Consider the following 21,178-nt stretch of genomic DNA (forward strand, 5'->3'; position numbering starts at 1 on the left):
CTTGTGAATAAAAACGCCCTGTGAAAAATTACGTGTGCAGCTATGGCGAAAGTGCAACGACTAAGTGGCCACATCGATGAAAAAGAAAAAGACTACAAACACAACCCTATTATTAAGTTGCCACGTAGTCAAAAGTGTTTCCCGCCAAAAATTTCTGCCTACACCAAAAGCGAATCGAACAATGTGGCAACGCTGTCACAGCGAACAGCTGCTTACATCTGCACATTGCGTTTTAATTTGTTATTTAATAAGCGCGTTATGGTAGAGACGTTTTAATGTGCAATTTTGTCAATTAAAATAAACAATATGCAAGCATTGCGTCACAGGTGCCTGCTGCGGGGCATTGAATTGAATTGGTGCCGCCGACTGCTGACGCAGAGCTACACCGGCAACGAGGTAAGCAACAGAATCAACTAAATACCAAATTATATTTATTTTTGGCTTTTCTTTAAGCAATTGGAGCTGACAAATGAGGTGAAACATCGTATTGAGACACATTGGCGACAGCGGCTAAAGAGTGAGCAGTTTGATGCCAGGCAGAAGTCAAACAAATACTATGTGCTGTCCATGTTTCCCTATCCCTCCGGCAATCTGCATATGGGCCACGTGCGCGTCTACTCGATCAGTGATGCAGTTGCACGATTCCATCGCATGTGCGGCAAGAACGTGTTCCAGCCCATTGGCTGGGATTCCTTCGGCCTACCCGCCGAAAATGCAGCTAATCAACGAGGCGTGGCACCCGCCGAGTGGACACAACAGAATATTGGCCAAATGAAGCAACAGTTGGAGCGACTCGGATGTTCCTTTGACTGGTCGCACGAGCTATCCACGAGTAGTCCCGAGTACTACAAATGGACACAGAGTTTGTTTCTCATGCTGCACAAGCAGGGGTTGGCGTATCAGAACGAGGCACTCGTCAACTGGGATCCCGTGGATAAAACGGTGCTCGCCGATGAGCAGGTCGATGCCAATGGCTGCTCCTGGCGCTCGGGCGCCAAAGTGGAAAAGAAGCTGCTCAAACAGTGGTTCATACGCACCAGTGCGTATGCCAAGCAGCTGCTTGATGGCCTCGACGATCCAACGCTGCGTGATTGGCGCGATATTATCAATCTGCAGCGCCATTGGATTGGGGAGTGCAATGGTTACGCCTTCACCCTGCTTACTTCCGCCTCGAATCTGTTGCGCGTGTGGACAGCCAACCCAGAGCACTTAAAGGATCCGCATGCATTTCTCGTGCTGCGCAGCAAACACTTTCTATCGAAGGTGGAGAACGCGGCTAAGCTGAGTGTGGAGAATCCATTTGCGGGCAGGACGCTGCCTGTGCTCTTCAATGATGAGGTCACCTTTCCAGCGCACTGTGATGTTTATTTGGCTGCGCCCAGTTTTCGTGCCGAAGATCGCGAGCTGTGGGACAGCTGCGATTTGGCTTTTGCCGCCTCTGGCAAGCAAGAGGTACACCTTAATCCCGGCAACTGGGAAGAGCTGCGCAAGGAGGTGCTACAAGCAGCCAGGCGACTTAATGTTGGTGGGTATCGTGTCTCGTCCAAGCTGCAAGATTGGCTCATCTCGCGGCAGCGCTACTGGGGCACACCCATACCCATTGTGCACTGTCCCAAATGTGGAGCGGTTCCCGTGCCGGAGCAACAGTTACCAGTTACCTTGCCTCCCCGCGACGCTGGTAAGGATGCGCTACGCTGCGAGTGCCCCAAATGTGATGATCCACATGCACAGCGTGAAACGGACACAATGGACACATTTGTGGACAGCTCTTGGTACTATTTGCGCTATTTGGATGCCCACAATACGGAGAGCATTTTTGATCTGACGCTAGCGAAAAACTTTATGCCTGTTGACCTGTATATTGGTGGCAAGGAGCATGCTGTGCTGCATCTCTACTATGCCCGCTTCATGAATCATTTTCTGCACAATTGCGGACTGTCGCCCACATCTGAACCCTTTTCCCGTCTGCTCGTCCAGGGAATGGTCATGGGTCGCTCTTATCGTGTCAAGGGCAGCGGCCGCTATGTCCGTGAATCGGAGGTGGAGATTGTGAATGCGAAAAAAAATCAGGCTGTGCTTAAGGGGAGCCAGGAGCCAGTGGTCATGAGCTGGGAGAAGATGTCCAAATCGAAGCTGAATGGCGTCGAACCCGACGACATGTTCAATGAATATGGCACAGATACAACGCGACTCATCATCCTGGCCGATGTGGCGCCCACTTCGCATCGCAACTGGTCCAGCGCCAGTGAGTATTAGACGAGAAGTGGAACGATTCAATAGAATCTTCTTTGATTGCTACTTACCATTTTAGCTTTTCCGGGCATACTCAACTGGCAGAAGCGATTGTGGCTCACAATGGAAGAGTTTCGTGCGGCTCGCGAGGATTACGCAACGGATGCTGTGGACACTGCCAGCGCGGTGTTTCGGGAGGACGATGCAAAGCTATTCGATGCACGCAACTTTTATGTGAAAGGCGCCACCTTCAACTATCGCCATGCGCATCAGCTAAGTGTAGCCATATCCAAGATGCAGGGTCTAACCAATTCCATAAGGGTAACTAGCCAATCTGTCCGGTTTGTAATGTGTCCCCATCTATATTCTCAATTCAATCTCGATTTCAGCGTACACCCAAACATATCCAGAGTCATGGCAAACAGTTTGAACGCGCTCTTGCCGCACAGATCATCATGTTGGCACCGATGGCGCCACACTTTGCCTCCGAGTTATGGTCCAAGTTTGTGGCGGTGCCGGGTCGCCTGAATGTGGAGAGTGAGGAGCTGCGTTGGACAGAGGATGTGCTGGCTCAGCGCTGGCCAGATGTGGATGCTGGCTACCAGCTCGATTTGAGCATCAAAGTGAATGGTTTCGAGAATTGTGTGATTAAAGTTGCACGCAACCAGCTAGACAAAGTTAGTCATAGCGATGCCATGGACATTGCCTTCAACACACAGTCGGTGACTTCGTATCTCATCGATAAGAAAATACGCACCACCAATTTTGTGCTCTACCCGGGAATCGAGGCCATACTCAACATCTATGTGGACAAGCTGCAAAAGACGCAGAAACCAGCTGGAGGAAGTAGCAATGACGCCGACAAATTGCAGGCCAAATAGTAGTCCAATAATGGTGAAGATTATGGGTTAAGTAGAGTTTGGATTATCTGTTAATGTAGATATTTTTATATATCTAGTAGCAAAGGTAGAATTTGCATTTATTCATAAAGTAGTCGCTCGGAAATTGTAATTTGAACTAATCTTAAATGAGAATCGTAATTTTAAATATATTTCGCATTGAATTATCTAGTGTTCCATTTTTGTTATTTCTGATTTATATACAAATATTGAATTTAATGTTCGAAAAATTTCAATCAATAATTGTTAATGAAATTTAGAATTTGGCAGAAACTATATGATATAAGCCTCAAATAGGCAAATCATCTATCAGAAATCATAAATTGTACATTTCCGAAACTGCAACGTTAGCGAGCGATTACTGTTGTTGGTTATATGTATCCTAACTTACAAGTCAATCCTGGTTGCTTAGTTTCTATTTATTTTATTTATATTTGTTAATTAAGTTTAATGTTAATGTTAAATATATATAAAAATTGGACTAGTTGATTTACAAGAATTGGTTACAATTGGATTAATTGGGGTTAAATGCCTAGAATCATAGGAATTACGTTATTTACTGACTTGGTGCTGTTTTGGACTAAAAGCAATTAAGTCTAAAAACTCTACATACCATGAAGGGCATTCTATCCTCCATCCTCTGACTTGATCTCACTTCATCAGCTCGGACATCAGATTGCGCAGATAGACATCCAGTTGGGCATAGTCGAGCAGCGTGTTGCGCACAATGTCCAGCAGCATGCTTGGCCACAGCGTCTCCAATTTGTGCAGCTTCTCCACAGCGCTGCATGTGTTTTCAAGCAGCAGGGCAAAGTGTTGCCTGCCACGATCTCTGGCACTGGGCGCCATTGCTGTTGTTCCACACTCTGCGTTACTCAACGTTGTCGTCGTCGTCGTCGCCGTTGTCTTCTTCCACTGCAGCGCCTCCTTGCCCACGACGAGGCGTAGAGATTTGTTCTCGGCCCGGAGGAGCCACTCCTTAGGTGACAGCTTGCTGGCCGTACAGGTCTCGTCGAGACGCAGACGCGCTAGCAACGGCTGCAGCATGCCATCCGGCATGGACCACAACACCAGATTAGATAAGCCGGAATATAAGGAATTTGCTGCCTCCATTTCTGCTTCGCTCACCTCCTGCCCGTTGAGCTGCTTAAGTCCCCAGTGGGATAGCCTATAGATGGCATAAGCGCGCCACGAATGCTTGCCAGTTATGGCATTGCCCTCGGCATCGATGAGCAGCGAACTCAATCCCTGCAACTCCGCCAAAGCATTCAGCTGTCCCAGCGAACTGATATTCGTCTCGCGGAACACAAAATGCTCGGCATGCGGAAACCTGATCTTAATCCTGCCCAGCATGCAGACAATGCTATTGAAGTTGATGTAGCTAAAGTTCAGAGTGTGCACATCATTGGCCTTGGCCGGATTCCATTGCTTGTCAATGAAGCGCAATGCACCCTGTCCATAAATATTGAGATATCTACCACAGATCTCAATCAGGTAATCTCCGCCTTGTTCCCGTTCACGTTCCGCGGCACTCGGCTTGGACACGGTGATGGCTGTGGTGGGCGTGGCAGTGGCAACAGCAGCAGCAGCTGTTGCTGGTGAGGATTGGCTAGCTGCTTGCTTGCCCTGTGGCAGTGAGACCACATTGGCACTCGACTGGTTGTTATTGTTGCTGTTGCTGTTGGAGATTTGCTTGGCGCGTCCGCCGCTGTTGGAGCTGCTGCTATTGCTGGCGCTTGTGCTGCTGCTGATTGTTTGGGAGCGCACCAGGCTGCCCGTCATATAACGCTTACAGCCGGGCTGATTACCACCACCGCCACGATTTACCTGCAAGCCCAGCTGGGTGATGGGTGTTTGGCGCAGACGTTGTTTGTTGCTGCAGCTGCTGCTGCTGCCTGGACGAGTGCTGCTCGCTGTAATGGAGGCGGGCAGTGGCAGCGTTAGTGTCGTGGGCGGTGGCGTGGGTGTAGCAGCCGGCACAGGTGTTCCAGCTGCGGGGGGAGTCAGTGTCAACGCCGGCGGTGAAGATGAATTGGATGTGGCGAGTTCGGGCGCAGTTGGAGGCGGAGCAGTTGCCGCTGGCAGCTTATTGCAATTCTCATCGACTTGTAGTGTTGCTAACTTTTGCTGCTGCTGCTGCTTGCTAATCTCCTCGTTATCCGTGCTGTAGCAGCTGGAGCAGGAATCCACATTGGGACCAAGACTCGATGCTTCCGAGGAAACATCATCCTCGGCGAGTGGCTTTTGTGCAATCAGTGGTAGTTTGAACAGTGCCTGCAGCTCGGCCATCTCATCCCTGGGTTGTGGCTGCTGATGCTGTGGCAGCTGTTGCTCCATCTTCAGCTCTGGCTCCTCCGCGACAGCCGCCTCGTTGGATTCGTTAATCTTGGCCAGCTCGCTTGTTAGCTTACCCTTGGGCCTGCCCAGAGTTTGCTGGGAGCGCAACAGTTCCCAGTTGGTGCGCGCATTCGAGATGACCTCCTCCCGCCGACTATGATGATAGGCATCCGAGCTGCTGTGCGTCGCCTGCGCCTGTTCCTTGTGCTGTCGCCAGGCCAACGCAGCGCGACGCACTTGCTCCGTAATGGGCATTTGGCTGAGCGACTGCAGCAGTGGCAAGTGTGAGACTAGAAACGATACACAGTCCCCAGCCAGGGAGACGGGGTTATTCTCAATGGTCACCTCGAGGAGGCGAGCAGCGCGCGCAATGCTCGCCATGTCATCCACCTTGTGCAGCTCATTGTGGCACAGCCAGAGACGCTCCAACGCCACCAGATGCTGAAAGCCATTGATTCGCCTCAGACGATTCCGCTTTAGATTCAGTTCCCGCAAACAGCGCATGCCGTGAAAATCCTGCTGATTAATCTGGCGTATTTGATTCCCAGCTAGATTGAGGGATTTCAGCTGCTGCAGGCAGTTAATGCGACTGCCCAGACTGGTCAGCTTGTTGCCATGCAGATCGAGGACGCGCAGCGTTGTCTTCAACGAACTCAAGCCACCAATGTCCGTGATGCGATTCTTGCCTAGCAGCAGCACCGATAGAACTGGCAGCCCATCTAAATTGGCAATGCGTTCGATCTGGTTGTCGTAAAGATCGAGAAAGACGAGTTGATGGAAGATGATGCCGTAGCAGGCACTCAGACTTAACTGTTTATTCTTGATGCTCAGCTGCTCCAATTGCTGGGCTGCATTCGAGGCACTGCTGGGCTCCTCCTCCTCGCCAACGCCGCACAGCGAGAGATTGCTGCTGTTGAGCACGCTGCTTTCATCGCAGCTCTGCAGATGCTGACTGCCCGCCAGCAGACCCCCGGCAAAGTTGGCCTTCAACAACTGCCGGCGCTGCATTAACTGATGGTGATGCTTCATGGCCTGCAGACTGTTCGAGACGAAGCTCTTTGACTTCTCCAAGCCATAACGCAGTCGCAGAGCAGGTGGCGGTGTTAGTTGTGCCTGGGCATAGTTGAATCCCCGCTTGGCCAGCTTAGAACGATTACCGCCGCCGCCGGAGTTAATGGCCAGCGCTTGGGTGGTCAGTGGACTCCCGGAGCAGGGACTGCCAGAGTTGGACGAAACGCGGTGCTGATGGTTGTGGCTCATATTGTGATTATTATTATTGCACACATTGGTCATGGCACGCGTCAGACGGGAGTGCGTTTGCCCAACAGGATGGCCACGCAGCGCTGGAGGACGAGGCTCCGTTGTGGTCTTACTGCTCCCATCTGTAAGTGGGAAAGTGTGTTAAGAGTGACTTCAATTAATAAATAATTAGTTCACTTAATGCAAATCGAATCACAATAATAAAGGCAATTTCCCATGGACAACTCTTACTGTTATTGCTGATATTGCAATCTCGAGGCGTTGGCTGCGGAGGCGCTGGCGGCATTGGCAGCTCCTTGGGTATGTGAAAGGTGTTTATGAGATTGTGTTGCAGCGAGAGCAGCCGTAGATTGGGCTCCTGCTCGAATATGGGTATGGCAGTCAAGCCACGTCGATCATAATTAATGCGATCGGGCAACTCCTCGCGCTCCTTGGTCAGCCGCTGTATCCGGCAGATACCATTCGGCTGGGGTGTGACAATGGCGCCACTGACCAGTGTGCCGCCCGTGCTGCCCACCAGTGTATGGGGCGTGGCAGCAAGAACAACAGCACCACCACCACCAGCTGTGGCTGAGGAAGTTACCGCCGTTGCCGGACGACAGCTGTTCGATGCGGCCGAAGAGGAGGTGGATTTGGAGCGCTGTCGAGTGATGGGTCCACGATGGAGACGCTGCTGACTGCGCAGCTGAGCAGCTGCTGCATAACTGCGTTTCAGCTGCTGCTGCTGCAGCTGCTGGTGCTGAGCATGTGCCTGACCCACCAGGAGCTCGGGCTGTGGAGGATGCTGGGTGGCTCGTTTCTGGATAACGTTGTGGCTGAGGGTGCTGTGGGAGCGACCAATAGGACGCCGGCGCAAACGTTGATTAAAACTAGGAACAAACGGTTCGATTTTCAGCAAGGATGTTTGAGGTAAATAGTTCTGTTGTTGTTGCGGTTGTTGTTGTTGTTGTGTCTGTTGTTGTTGCGGTTGCTGTTGCTGTTGTTGTGGCGCGGTTGTGGCTGCTGCGGTTTGCGGCATGGGCTCGGTTGGCTCATCGTTTAACATGGACCTGCCGCGACATTTTGCCATGGACATTAAGGTACGTCGCCGGGCAATTGTCGCCGAAGATGCCAAAGACGCCGTCGCCGTTGTCGTCGTTGTCGTCGTTGTCGTCGTCGCTGTCGCCGCCGCCGTCGTCGTCGTCGTCCTGCTCTGGCGTATGGCTTCCACTTTTATGTTTCATAATCGTTGATGGCCAACAACAGGCTCTGCAGACATGTTTAACAGTTAACTGGTATTCAGTGTTGCATAATACGGGACGAGAGTTATCCTGCAGAAAAAAAGATTGTATTAATTTTTCATTTTCCAACAAGACACTTTTCCCCACTCAACTTACCCAACAACAAGCAAGTATTACTCTTGTCTGTAGCTGCAGCTGTAGCTCTATATTTATATTTGTAACCGTATCTGTATCTGCAACTGTATCTGTGCGTTATCTAATTTGCAGTTCAGTTTCGATTTCAATTACAGTTCGATTTGTTGGCTGTGTGCTCCACTTGAGTTTGCTGCTGCTGCTGCTGCTGCTGGCTCGGCTGCAGCTCCTGGTCTCTCCTTCAGTCTTTTGAGGTATTTTTGCGAATGTTGTCGTCTCTGGCACTGGCACTGGCACTGAGGACCGAGGACCGAGGACCGTGTAGCGAGTACCGCCACTGGCACGGGGCATAAGCATGTTTTATTAGTTTGTTTATTCGGGTTATACATATACCGATTTTCTCCGCGCGGTTGCCATAGACGTGCACAATACCAGCCACAGGGCCCCCATAAGGCCAGGCCAATAGATATAGGCCCTCTCACTTGCACACACACTCTCCCCCTTTCTCTCTCACTCTCTCGCTCCCTCTGTCAGTTATTACCTTGCCTATTGCTACGTTATTTCAGCTATTAGATTGTTTATTTAAAGCGCTTTTAGGGCGGCAGTCAAATCGGCCGACTGCCAGAAACACACAGATAGACAGACAGACAGTCAGTCAGTTAGACTGACTTACTATTCAATAGTTTCGAAAACATACCAAAACATTGCTTGCATTTTCGTTGAGCGCTACAAGGCTTTCTGTGCGGCCCATCAGCATAATTTATTAAGGGCGAAAGTTGCGCGAGCTAAAACCTATTTCGAGCTTGTAGTAGGTTTAGATATAGTGACTAGAAAGTTAAAGACAACAATCAACACTGGGACTTACATATCAAACTAACTAAAATGAAGATTACAAAAGTAAAGTCAACTCTTTTTACTCATTTTATTAAAAAGAAATCTAAGCTCAACTATAAACTCATATTCAAAAGAAAACATGACGGTTTATCTAAATGCCAAATACTAACTCAATAAGTAACGACTAAACGCATTGAAGCACATTATCAAAATGTGAACACTAACTGGATTTAAAAGCTATTTCGTTACGGCTTACAGCTTTTAACAGATTCGTTTTAGCGTCTTTCGTGTTCACCTTGGCCGTGCAACTCGCACTCAAAGTCGTTTGCATTAAAAACATATTTCGTGGTCGTCTCTTCGATGTTGTTGTTGCTGAAGGAAACAGTTTGCAATTGCGTATGGCAGCAGCAGCAGCCTAACACCCTAACAATCTGTGAGCAATACCAGCCTACCAGCCGAACACCCTACGACCCTACTGAGTAGCTTTGAGTGAAAGACACGCACATAATTGGCTGCCATCATAATGGATTCACGTGCCAGTCGACTGTCTGCTCCAGCTCCAATTCTGCTGTTGCTTCCCATATGCAAAAGTTAAACGATAGCGCAGCAACATAGTGAGAGAGAGACAGAGAGATAGTCAGAGTGAGAGAGAGAGAGAGAGCTACTAACATATGCATTCGTCAAGTCTAGGCCTCAAACAATTAGCACGCACGAAATCGTAGTCAAGTCTACGCCAGAGTCAGACAAGCGACACCGAAGAGTGAGAGGGAGATGCTTAGAGACATGTCGGCAAGTTAAGGGAGGGGAGAGAGGGGAGAGGGTAGAGAGTAGACAGTGTGTAGCTGAAGCTGCTGCCAAATCAAAGACAGCACAGACAACAGCAATTCGAATTTAATTGTTGCCATAAAAAATTGGCATAAACCAAAAGGCCATCAAGAATGTGCGTGCGTTGGCATTTTATATTGCCAGCTGGCCGGAAAAATGCCAGTTGGAAGAGGCAGTTAGTCAAAAGAAAAGGAGCAACAGGAGCTCAATGCCACAATGTCTGCACGGTTAATTGTAGTTGTGGAGAAGGGTTCAATAACTCGACTGTTGATTGGCAACCAAGTCCCAAGGCAGCCAGCCAACTGCCTGAGTGTTGTTGGCCCAGGCATAAGGCCGTTGACGATAATTGTTATTGTTTGCTGCTTGCGTTCAATGAACTACACTGCAACAAGTGCCAATTGCCTGCCACTCTAATTGTGTTAAATTCTACATAAATACAGAACTATGCAAGTTGAGTTGAGCTTGAGCAGGGTTTATTTTTCCAAGTGTTACGCACAACAAACGCAAGTTTCAAGTTGAAAAGTTGCATAAAGTTTTCAATTGCACCCGATGGTTATTTTTTGTATGCCAATGCCATTGATAGGTCGCCCTCCGCTCTCCATCCCTCTCGATGGCGATTTAACTAAAGCTTTTGTTGTTGTTGACATCCTTTTGGGCCATTAATTTTGCATGGTTAAAAGCCTACCTTTTGGTTGGTTAAATTGTTGTTGTCGCTGTTCGTGTCGTTTGTCTGCTGCTCTAGATAAAACCTGGTAGCTCGCTTTAACCTCTGACCCTTCTATATCCCATCCCTTGCCACCACCCTCAATGTAATTCCTGTGCATTTTGTCAGCGTCTGTTTTAACCTTGGTGGTATTTTCACTTTCGCTTCTCGCTCTTGTTGCTGTTGTCGTTGTCGTCTCTCGCTCATTATCTCAATTGTTGCTTTTGCTGCTGTTGTTTGTTTACTTTTTAATAATTATAGCACACAGTTACAATTGTTCATGACCACACTCACAGAAACACACTGACAGACACACACTTTAATACAAAAGCAGCAACGAGTTGATAAATTGCGCGCACAGCGCAGAGCAGTAAATATTGCAAGAACACAAGGAGTATAAAAATAAATATATATATATATATATATATATATATATATATATATGTGTGTGTGTGTGTGTTTCAGTAGGTGTGTGCATTTGTGTGTATGTCATCATTAGCTTTTGGCGCTCTTCATTGGCCCCAGCGCCTGGACGAACAATTTAATCAGGCTCGGAGTGCGCAGAAAGGCTGATAATGCCGTTATGAATAATTTACACCAAACAGATGCACAGCCATTCATACACACACACATACATGCAGATACCCACAGGCACACACACACCCACACACAAACAGCTTCGCATTTGCTCTTTATTATTGTTTTATTTGTCTGGGTTTATTTATAATTAATAGCGCGCCAGTTGCTGTAACCAAAACAACAAGAAACAAACAACAACCAACAACTACATAACCTACAAGACTGAAAAATTAACTATTGGGCTCACAAGGATTAAATACTGTTGCATAATAAAACCATACTAATTAGGTAAGATATCTCGATAAGAGATTAAATTTCTACAAAGAAGGGCATTTTAGGGCATTTTTAGGGCTATGAGTTTTAAATTAAAATGAAGTATTTTTCTAGAGGTCCATGATTAAAACACTCTTAATCTTACAAATCGGCTGAGCTTTCACAGAGTTAATACTGTGGCACGATTAGATCCGTGTCCTTCAGCTATTGTTGGGTTAGGATTTTGACATTAATTTCGGTCCAGAATCACATTTTGCAAATTAAATATAATATTGTTCTAGACATTAAATCATGACTAAAACACCGTTACATTTGATAATCGATTTATATTTGGAGAAGATATGGCCATAGGAATCTTGGGAAACACTCCCCAAATACAATTTTTTAAGATAGAGTCTTGGAATAAAAATTTTGATCACTAATCCTTAATGTCTTAGAAAAGCACAATTTTTCAAAGAATAATACTCTCAGCGTGAGTGCGACAATAAAATAACCCTGACAAGTACACCACTTGTTGTATTTAATTCTTGACTTCAATGTGGTTGCTTTGAAAGTCCTTGCAAAGGATGTGTGTGTGAGGCCATTTATAATTAGATGCGGTAACCTGTTGCGGCTCTGTGGGGGCAGCAACACGGCAACTCAGCAACACAATGCACCTCTCAGCTTTCAGCTCTCAGTCTCATGTCAAACGAATGCCGCAAAAATCATGAAAACGACGCGACGCTTGCGGTTGCACGAATGGGGAGAGTGGGGCATGGGGACTGTATCAATAATTTAGTGGCACAGCTGTTGATTGACCGCAGTAAATTAAACGGCCAGAAACAGACGACAGACCACTTGACATTTATGGCTTACGTATATTTTTGGTATGCTTTGTGAATATAAAATATTTGAATTAGAACTCGACTTAATTTAAGACTTGAAGTCAACTAAAATGAGTTCCGTTCATAATATATGTGAATTAGAATTAGACGACTTAGACTTTACTTAAGGCTTGGAACGAACACAGTTATCTATTCAAGCTGCTTTGAGAACATAAAATATATGAATTAGACTTAGACTTCGTACAGTCAACTAAGTATAGTTCCCTTCGCTCTTCTTGAGCCCATTCTACTTGCTCGTTTACTTAGGCTCCTCGTCTCAGTGGGTTGCATCAGTAGTGGATCGTTGGATTTGCTGGTGTCTGCGTTGAGTATTTGTGCGACGTGTGCCTCGTCGATTGTGCCCTTGAAGATCAGAGGATATGGCCACTCGTGGCAAATGGTTGGTCCATTGTAGTTGCGCAACGCTTCGATCAAAGTATCCAATCGCTGCACCTCGGCATAGTCATCATTGAGGCATCTCACCTCGTCCAGCATTGCGGCCACATTGGACTCCAGCACCTGTGTGTGTTTGTGTTGCAAAAGCGACAACAAGCTGCAAATTAGATTAGCTGAAAAATCGCTTACTTCGCTCGATTTGCTGTGGCGCGTTGAACCGAGCTGAGGGCGTGGCTCAAATTACAGCGTTACGCTCTCTGATAGCCTTCAGGCCAGGCCCTTGGAATAAATAAAGTAGTATTCTTGACTGTCTATCAGTTAATCATCTCTCTGTTCATTCTTCGTTGACGACTCAGATTCTCATTTAAAACTAAATCTATGCACTGTATCGATTCCCCTTTATATCTATACTCTATTAGCAACTAATTAGAAAATGCTGTGAGTCACACAAACTAAGCTTGTGTCACAATAATTGAACACTCAACACAGACCACAATGAAACAAATATGTATCTATATGAAATCGAGATTGTACATTTGTGTACACATTCTTCTTGATTAAAGTGAGATTTACTCAAAATGCATACAAAATCATAGAATAGGTAAATGATTTTAAAGTAGTTAATAGTTTTGAATGAAGGCTAGAATATATCTTGAAAATGCAGTACTTTTACTTTAAGGTTCTTTGCCTATCTTAAGATTTTATGTGCTATTTTTGAGTAAGTCTTTGAACAAGAATCTTAAAACAAATAATATTATTGAATTGCTAGAAATTACATATAATATACTTGACCACTTAATCCTATTACTCTAAGATCATTTGCCTAATTTATTTACTCTTTGACCAAGTAAATTAATACTAGAACGAAGAATACTTATTACTAGTGTAATTTTCCCCACTGTTTAATTATAAATTTCGAAACCCACATGACTTCTCACAGTTATGACATAGATGGGCTTCAATTAAGTATTTTATGCATTTCACATTTACAAATTGTGTACATATTTTGTTAATAATAACCCATTGTCTACTGCCTGTTAGCGGGTACTGTTTCCCATATGCTGAGAATGTTGCCCCCAATAGCAGGCTATAATTGCATTAACTTGTTGCAAATCTGTGTCGCAACTGTTAACAACAGCCACACGCCAAGAGACAAGACAAGCAAAGAGAAGCACATTTAATGCCTCATTTAAGATACTTTTACTGGTGCTGATAAGAGTAGCTGACTGTGGAGCCAAAGTGAAAGCCCAACAAATGATAACAGAGCGTCGCTTGTAAGCAATGAACAAATAAATGAAGAGTTGTTGATTTGTTTTTTTTGTTGTCTTATCAGCTGACGAGAGCTTTCGACAATAACACTGTCTCTCTGCCTCTTTCTCTGTGACATGTGACATGAATGCCGTTCAAATGGCAAATGCAAATTGTTTGATTTATATTCGCTTCGCTTTCAGTTTTTGTCAATTACCAAAAACTCAATGTGCAAATTAATAACACAATTTAGCACTTGACGAACGCGTCCGCGCAAGCTTTCAACGCTGTGCAGCAGCTGCCGGCGTCGCAGCATCGTCGCCGTGGGCGTGGGCATTGTGGGCGTGGTCTTTCTCACTGTCGTCATGTGTGTGTGTGTGGGTGTATTTTTTTCCAACGCTTTGCAGTTTTCCAATTTGTTCAGTTTGACAATTTTACATAGCGCTATAATTCTAAAATTTGCTTCTGGTTTTTTCGTTTTTGCTTTTGCGCAAAAGTTTCTTTTCGCGCTTTTGCTGCGCTGTGGCTTTTACAGTTAGTTGTTAACGGAAAATCGCGGCCGCTCGGGCTCAGCGCTCGGCGTTGACTGCTGCTGCTGCTCGCCAGCGGTTTACGGCAACTTTCAACACACCACGGCATATATGCTTATACATATACATATATACACGTACGTACAATATGATGAGTGGATGAGTGTACCCATTCACTAGGTCAAGAAAGTGTTTTGACAAAGCATCAAATTAATTTCTTTCCCTTTCGTTCTAGTATTATCTTATATTTCATAATGGATCTGATTGAAATTTTTGGGATTCTTTGCCAATCTGGCATTTTTTCGTATGATTTCTTTTCATATGTAAAAATGATCTGACAAAGCTCAGTGGCTGTCTTTCTTGACAGTCGAAAGAATGGATAGTTATGGTTAAAAAAAATACAAAGTTGCTTAAATTATTGAATCTTGGTACTTTTTGTTTTTTAAGTAGTTAAAGAAACTAACACAATAATTAAGTATTTCTAGAGAAAGAATCTTAATCTTATTCCTTTTTATTTAACTATTTTTATTTATTTAACTAGTTTCATAAACTCTACAGAATTGTAGAATATTTTTTTTTTTTTGCTTAAGAATAATACAACTAAGAATTATTCCATTGTCAAAAGACTTTCTTGATATAGTGTGCATATATTATAGGTAGTAAGGTTTCATGCCCGAAACACTTGGCTCAGTTTTTGCTTTAGGTGCGTCAATCAACAATCAACGACACGAACACTGAGAAGACTCTCAAGAGAAACGAGAATGTGCTTAAGAACGAGAGAGCAAGAGCGAGAGAGAGCAGGAGTGCGGGAGAGCGAGGGCGAGAGAGAGAGAGTGAGTCATATAATTAGTTAATACAAATAATTTTATAACCGCAGCCTGAAAGTATGCTTTGAATTAAGTTAAGCTATCTTAAAATTGCAGTCATGTTGATGAGACAATATATGGAAATAAAACTGCCCTCAAACTCAAAGAGTAAAAGCTGACTAAGAGAGAATCATTACTTTTCATTAAGTGACCCTTTACTCTTTGCGCATGAAGGCTGTTTTATTTCCATATATTGTTTCACTAACTTAATGCTTTTTTTGATTAAGTGACCTTTGACTTTTCGAGCTCAAAGGCAATTACATAGTTACATATTTATTTTTAAATTATTTCAGCTTTGTAATTTGTAAAAGTCACTCACATTTCGTAGACGGCTTAGTTTTTATGTGCAACAAACACTCAGTATACATGTGTGTGCTTTTGTAGCAGCCCTTTTAGCCTGGTTTGCTGGCTAAGCCGTTGTTTGCACCAACAAGTCAAGCAAGCGCCAGCTGCTGGCCATTAAAATTTTAATTTTGTGCACCATTTGGCGCTGGCATCTTGGCAACTGAATCTCCCGTTTGCTGCAAAGCGCTTGGCTTGAGCGATTATGTTGATGTTGATGGTGATGACTGGGCATGGAGAGGAGGCGAGAGGCGGGCGGAGAAGCAATTTACCTGCAGTTGCCATCATCATCGACGCTAGCTTCGTCGATAATACGCTCAATTCAATTTGCATATTCAGTTGTCCAATGAAGCGAAGCAGCAGCAGCAGCAGCAACTACACACAGGATCTCTCTTCCTGCCCCACACATGTCGATCCGTTCGGCCAAACACAAATGGTTTGTTTTTTGTTTGAATATTTTTGTTGTTGCTGTGGCAAGCCTTGTTGGCCACTTGCAAGTTGGAACACTGTAGGTGCTTGCCCCAAAATGTGGAGCTGACAACAGCAGCAGCAGGAGCACCAGCAGCAGGAGTGGCACGCATGAGCTGCTTGAGCAGGAAAAGGGTTCCACCAGCTCTTCACCTGCTGTTAGTCCATTACGTTAGCAATTTAACTTGCGCCACGTAAACATGATTATCATCTTAAGTGCAACGTGTGTGGGTGGTACTGACAATCAAACCACCCAGCCCAACCGCTACTTCTGCTCGTGCTGAGCTGGCTTTGCGTGCAATTGAAGTCAACGCCTGGCCAGGTTAACGTTGGCTTGTTGGGTTGGCTATTTGGCCGTTTGGGTTGGTAGCCATGAGTTTGGCATTGGCAACAACTGCTTAAGCTGCAGCTATTAACACACGCATTGTTCTTTTTGCTGCTGCTGCTGCTCGACTGGGTTGTGCTGCTGTATAACAAGTTTCAATCTGCTTAAAACAGCAATTAATTTAAAGGGTTTTTATTAATGCGGAATGCATCAACAACAACAGCAATTGCAGCAACAGTAGCAGCAGCAGCCTCCATGGCGTGCCCGCCTCTAATTGAGCTTGTCAAGTTCAGCTTTAGCTGTGGGGCAGATACATACAGTTGCGAGAAAAATAATAGAACCACTATAACATCTTTTCTTACGAATATATACGAATAAGAATATATGTATATTTATTTATATAATATTTTTTTAAGGGAAAAGTGTCAAAAAGTAACGAAAAAAATAATAGCATCATTTATGAATTTTTTATGGAAATCAATTATTTATTTTCACATATTTTAAAAATGAATATTTTTTTTTGCAATTATTTAAGGTGTTATAAGTTTTAATTTTGATTTCAACTAAATTTAAACAGGTTGAAAACGGGGAATTAAATAATAGTATTTTTCATTCTCGCTTTTTTAACGAGTCTTCTTTCTGCTTTAAAAATGTATTCAAAAGTTCATTCAGCTTACAGAAATACAGCTCTGAAAACATGATCCTATTAATTTTCTCGCGACTGTACATATATGTACAACATTTGAGATCTCTTTTAAGCAGCCACAGGGCGCATCCCCCAAATGTCCCGGCTGCCGCTGAAAATGTCACGTACAGAGTGACGCCCACCAACAAATAATTTGGGGTGTTGGGCAGGTGGCGAAGTTGGAGTTGAGTGCAACAATTTGAGCCACGCAACACAGCAGCAGCAGCAAAACCAGCAGCAGCCGCCACAGAGCAGAGGAAATTCATAGTCGAAATATTACAACAGCAGCTTGATTAATTTTTGGGCGTGTACATGCTTAAATTTGTGGGCGTGGCTGGCATGAAGCAACACCATTTTTAATATATCAATAACATCAGCGAGTGGGGCAGCTTCGACAATAAGGAAATATTTGTAACGTGCTGGTAAATGGGGTGCAAATCGAAATCGATTTGAAGTTAAGCACAGCGAAATTATATAGACAAATCAGGTTTAAAAATATTGGAACATTATTAGTAATAATGTGTATTTAAGTATAACAAATAATAGGTGTAAATAAGTTAAGGAGACTGAAATTATACAGACAAAATAATATTTAGATTTTGTGGGAAATATGGCATTATTATTTTTAATAATAAGTATTTAAGTATGGGTGAATAATAATAAGGGGGAGTGCATATCTAGACAGATCCAGTTTTAGCTTGCACTAGATATCATATTATATCTTCTCATTGGGTATGTTATGCATTTTATTTATTAACATTTTGCAGGGTATTTCCCTGTCTATATCAATCTTATTCAGAGCACTCAGAACATTTTTCTGTAGCATTGAACCAAGGCAGCCAACAGGCGGATAAGACCAACAGACACAGCTACAATTGCACAAATACACACACACTTTCAAATACAGAGAAACACTCACACACACGTATATATACACATACATATATATATATATATATATATGTATATATATATATATACAAATGCAGAGAGACAGATGAACTGAGTACTCAAATAGAGGGTCACACAAAGTAGCGTTGACAAACCCATTATCAGAAAAACAAACCGGAGATTAACTTGGCAAAATGTCTGTAGCTGCCATAAAAAATCCAAGAGAGACTGAAAGAGAGAGGGAGAGATAAAGTGCGAGAGAGAGAGAGAGAGAGAGAGAGCGAGAGGAATGAGTGTAAGTGAAAGAGCAAGTGCGGTAAATTCACTAGAGCAGCCAGATGCTAAATAAAATATGAACTCACACAAGGAGGAGAGGGAGAGGGAGCGCGAGAGAGGAGAGAGCACATGGCCTGGCTGGGTGGGCACTTCAAAAAAGGACACATGAGCGTAATAACAGCTAAGACCTTGCTAAGCATCAGGCAGTCAACAACCACTTGACACAGCAGCCCGCTTCAGCAGCAGCAGGAGTTCCAAGCCAGGCCGGACAACCCCCGGATTTTGTTTGATTTTTTTGGGGGTAAGAGCAAGTTGCCGTTGCTGCACTCAACGTGATTACAAATTATACCGTCTGAGCAATCATCGCCGGCAGTTGTGTGTGCAAGGAGGCGGGCCTCAAAATACCGCCCATAGGAAATATAATTCCATGACACGAGCAAAAAGGGTCGGCCTGCAGCAGCTTCTAGCTCCCAGTTCCTAGCTCCTGCACGTCGTCCGGTGTCTGGAATCCGTAGTCAGATTTTGGGCTGCACACGCAACGCATATTGCCACGTCGTGGTGGTTGGCCAGACATAGACGAAGGGGCGGACGGACAGACATAGACGGTCTGAATCAGGCTTGCAACTGGTTGTTGGAGTTGTCGTCTCGTTGGTTGGTTGTTTAAGCTCTCTCTGTGCTTCCCTCTCCTCTCACCCACTCCTCCGCCGCTCTTGCACTCCTGGTCCTCGTCTGTTGCCGCTTCCGCTCGACGCTTAGATAATGTTGTTAGCATTTACGCCTTTTTTGTTGTTTTAAGACACAATAACTTAATTATGCATTGGCTGCGATTTGCAACCAAACGATTTTTTTTTCAAAATGTCTGGCATTTATTTTTAGTAAAAGCCTAGAAACTTGCAATGTTTTTGTAGCGAATTTTGTACGGTGAAGTGAAATATTACTGATTTTCTACGCAATGAACTTATGAATTTGACTTTAATTAGAAAGTTGGCGATGAATTAATGAGCATTATGATGTGTTAAGATTTATAACATATATATACAGAAAAAAAATGCCCACATTTTATAAAGAGTTTCTTTAGATGCACAACTTGAAGAATTCAATAGTTCTTTTGTTTGCTGGTGGATTACGTATCAACTAAATAAGATTTAATATCTGCACTTCTGGCTATAATTTTTATTCATCAATAATCTCTTCGCTTTCTCTTTCGGTGATTAACCCATAAGCTTACCTCGCTTTTACAACTAAATTACTGCCGAGGTCAGAGAACGATGGACGGGGGACGGATGATGCGAGAGGCATTCTTTACTACCACATATTACTACTTACATATAATGGCAGAGTAGTAGTTTCTTTATTTTTATAGCCAATTCCAGATGCCCTGGCACGTGGCAGCGCGGAATTTCAAGGCGCAAGGTCAAGGAGGAGAGTGTAACCCATTGCTCGATGAGTATGTTAGTAGGTATATCCCACACACACACAGACCCACACACACGCACACATACACACACACACACATGATACACCACACTTGTGCCCAACTAAATCCTTTTTGATTAAATTCAATGTTTTATATCCAATACGATGGTTGGGCGTGTGGGCCGTCCTATAGTCTTCTTCTGGTCATGTTAACATTTTATATCTCTTTGAAACGCATTTTTCGCAATTTTTTTGTTTTGCTCATTTCGCCCACACACACACACAGAGAGAGAGAGAGAGAGAGAGAGAGAGAGAGAGAGAGAGAGTGACATTGTCAGATATAAAACAAAATGGCCAAGCTAAAAGAGACACTGCCAAGGAAAATAGATTGAAGTGTAATCATGGTTTTGAACTGCTCCTTGGTCATACACATCTACACATTTAATCCGAGCAAACGTAGCACAAAACGCACAAAACGGCCAAATACGATGACAACGACCAGAATGAGAGAGAAAGTGAACGTTTACCCTCGGTAAGAGTCAAATATATAAAACAAAAGACATTGTAATTGGAGAAAGGCAGCAGAGATGCCTAGGATGCCTCTACTACCAACGTCCTAAACACTCTGAAAAAAATCGACGTGGATTTTAGAAACACGTCTTAAAATAAAGATCGCCCAAAAGTCAAATACATCCTAAAAATTACAAAGTTGTTATTTATTTTAGAAATGATTTCCAAATATATTTAGGCAATCGCAAAATATTTTCTTCTATTTATTACACATTTTTTCGATTAATAAGAAATGCATTTCTGAAAAAGACATATGCAAATTCAAATGAAGTCTAATCAGCAATATTAGAGTTTGGCTTTTATCTACTTTAGAAGATGAGTAGCTCAAAAGGAAGTCACTCTAATATTTAATAATATAAGTAAAAAAGAAGCTGATATAAGAGTTCTTATATATATATACACACATGAAAAGCCAAACACCCTGGAAATGATACACATCTTTTACAGTTTACAAAAATCCACTATGAAAATAAGAAATTCAAATCCGGGCTTTTAGAAAGACAAAGTGTCAATTTTTGTAGTTTACTTTCTGTATAATAAAGTGAGTTAAACTTAACGACAAAAGTACGCCTAGTTCCAAAAATACAGTTCATTTTTTTCTGAGTGTATGTAGGTGGAAAGTTTCTTCAGGCCACAGTTAGGACTCTGCTCTGCTCGTGCGGCGCTGCTTATTCCGCTTGACTGATTGCAGCGTCTTTGTCTCTGCCACAGCAGGAAGTGACTACACGTGTGTGCGTGTGTGTGTGTGTTTGGGTGTATGTGAGTGTGTGTCACAATGTGTGTGTATGTTATCTAAGTTTGTTTGAATAAACTTAAGCGAATGTTTTGTAAGAAGATTTCCTTTATTGTTGGCGGACTTCTCTCTATCTCTCTATCTCTCTGACTCTGGCTCTGGTTTACAACTACATTTGACAGTTCTAGCTGGTCTTCTTGTGGCATGCAAACGTTGGCGTTGCAGCTTCACCAAAACTTTGCACGTCCCATCCTGTTTCATGTGGCACACACTGT

General features: G+C 44.0%; 3 protein-coding genes across 3 annotated transcripts; 1 reads left to right on the forward strand and 2 right to left on the reverse strand.

Annotated features, from left to right (window-relative positions):
• The first annotated feature begins 202 nt into the window (after positions 1-202).
• Positions 203-3,606, forward strand: LOC6558956 (probable leucine--tRNA ligase, mitochondrial). The gene is made up of 4 exons (XM_001983201.3): positions 203-396; positions 454-2,245; positions 2,312-2,553; positions 2,622-3,606. Exons 1-4 carry the CDS (start codon positions 307-309, stop codon positions 3,111-3,113), a joined length of 2,616 nt encoding a protein of 871 aa, XP_001983237.1. The 5' UTR covers positions 203-306; the 3' UTR covers positions 3,114-3,606.
• Positions 3,607-3,782: 176 nt separating this feature from the next.
• On the reverse strand, positions 3,783-7,430 carry LOC6558961 (leucine-rich repeat-containing protein 49). The gene is made up of 3 exons (XM_043215506.1): positions 7,407-7,430; positions 6,960-7,368; positions 3,783-6,850 (listed from the first exon to the last, which is right to left on the reverse strand). Exons 1-3 carry the CDS (start codon positions 7,428-7,430, stop codon positions 3,783-3,785), a joined length of 3,501 nt encoding a protein of 1,166 aa, XP_043071441.1.
• A 4,840-nt stretch (positions 7,431-12,270) lies between these two features.
• On the reverse strand, positions 12,271-14,313 carry LOC6558963. Its single transcript, XM_001983199.3, has 2 exons — positions 14,019-14,313; positions 12,271-12,676 (listed from the first exon to the last, which is right to left on the reverse strand). Exons 1-2 carry the CDS (start codon positions 14,166-14,168, stop codon positions 12,365-12,367), a joined length of 462 nt encoding a protein of 153 aa, XP_001983235.1. The 5' UTR covers positions 14,169-14,313; the 3' UTR covers positions 12,271-12,364.
• Positions 14,314-21,178: the final 6,865 nt, after the last annotated feature.

Source organism: Drosophila grimshawi, unplaced genomic scaffold (genome assembly GCF_018153295.1).
Source record: "Drosophila grimshawi isolate 15287-2541.00 unplaced genomic scaffold, ASM1815329v1 contig_44, whole genome shotgun sequence".
NCBI lineage: Eukaryota > Metazoa > Arthropoda > Insecta > Diptera > Drosophilidae > Drosophila > Drosophila grimshawi.

Excerpts from the sequence above, each read along its gene's own strand:
- LOC6558961 (XM_043215506.1), bottom strand. The coding sequence starts at position 7,430 with ATGCAGCAGCTGCTCAGCTGCGCA. Across the intron at positions 7,369-7,406 it reads AGCAGCTGCTCAGCTGCGCA|CGCTCCAAATCCACCTCCTC; the intron begins GTCAGCAGCGTC and ends ATCACTCGACAG. Across the intron at positions 6,851-6,959 it reads TTGCAATATCAGCAATAACA|ATGGGAGCAGTAAGACCACA; the intron begins GTAAGAGTTGTC and ends TCCCACTTACAG.
- LOC6558963 (XM_001983199.3), bottom strand. The coding sequence starts at position 14,168 with ATGACGACAGTGAGAAAGACCACGCCCACAATGCCCACGCCCACGGCG. Across the intron at positions 12,677-14,018 it reads ATTTGCACATTGAGTTTTTG|GTGCTGGAGTCCAATGTGGC; the intron begins GTAATTGACAAA and ends AAACACACACAG.
- LOC6558956 (XM_001983201.3), top strand. The coding sequence starts at position 307 with ATGCAAGCATTGCGTCACAGGTGCCTGCTGCGGGGCATTGAATTGAAT. Across the intron at positions 2,246-2,311 it reads TCGCAACTGGTCCAGCGCCA|CTTTTCCGGGCATACTCAAC; the intron begins GTGAGTATTAGA and ends TTACCATTTTAG. Across the intron at positions 2,554-2,621 it reads GTCTAACCAATTCCATAAGG|CGTACACCCAAACATATCCA; the intron begins GTAACTAGCCAA and ends TCTCGATTTCAG.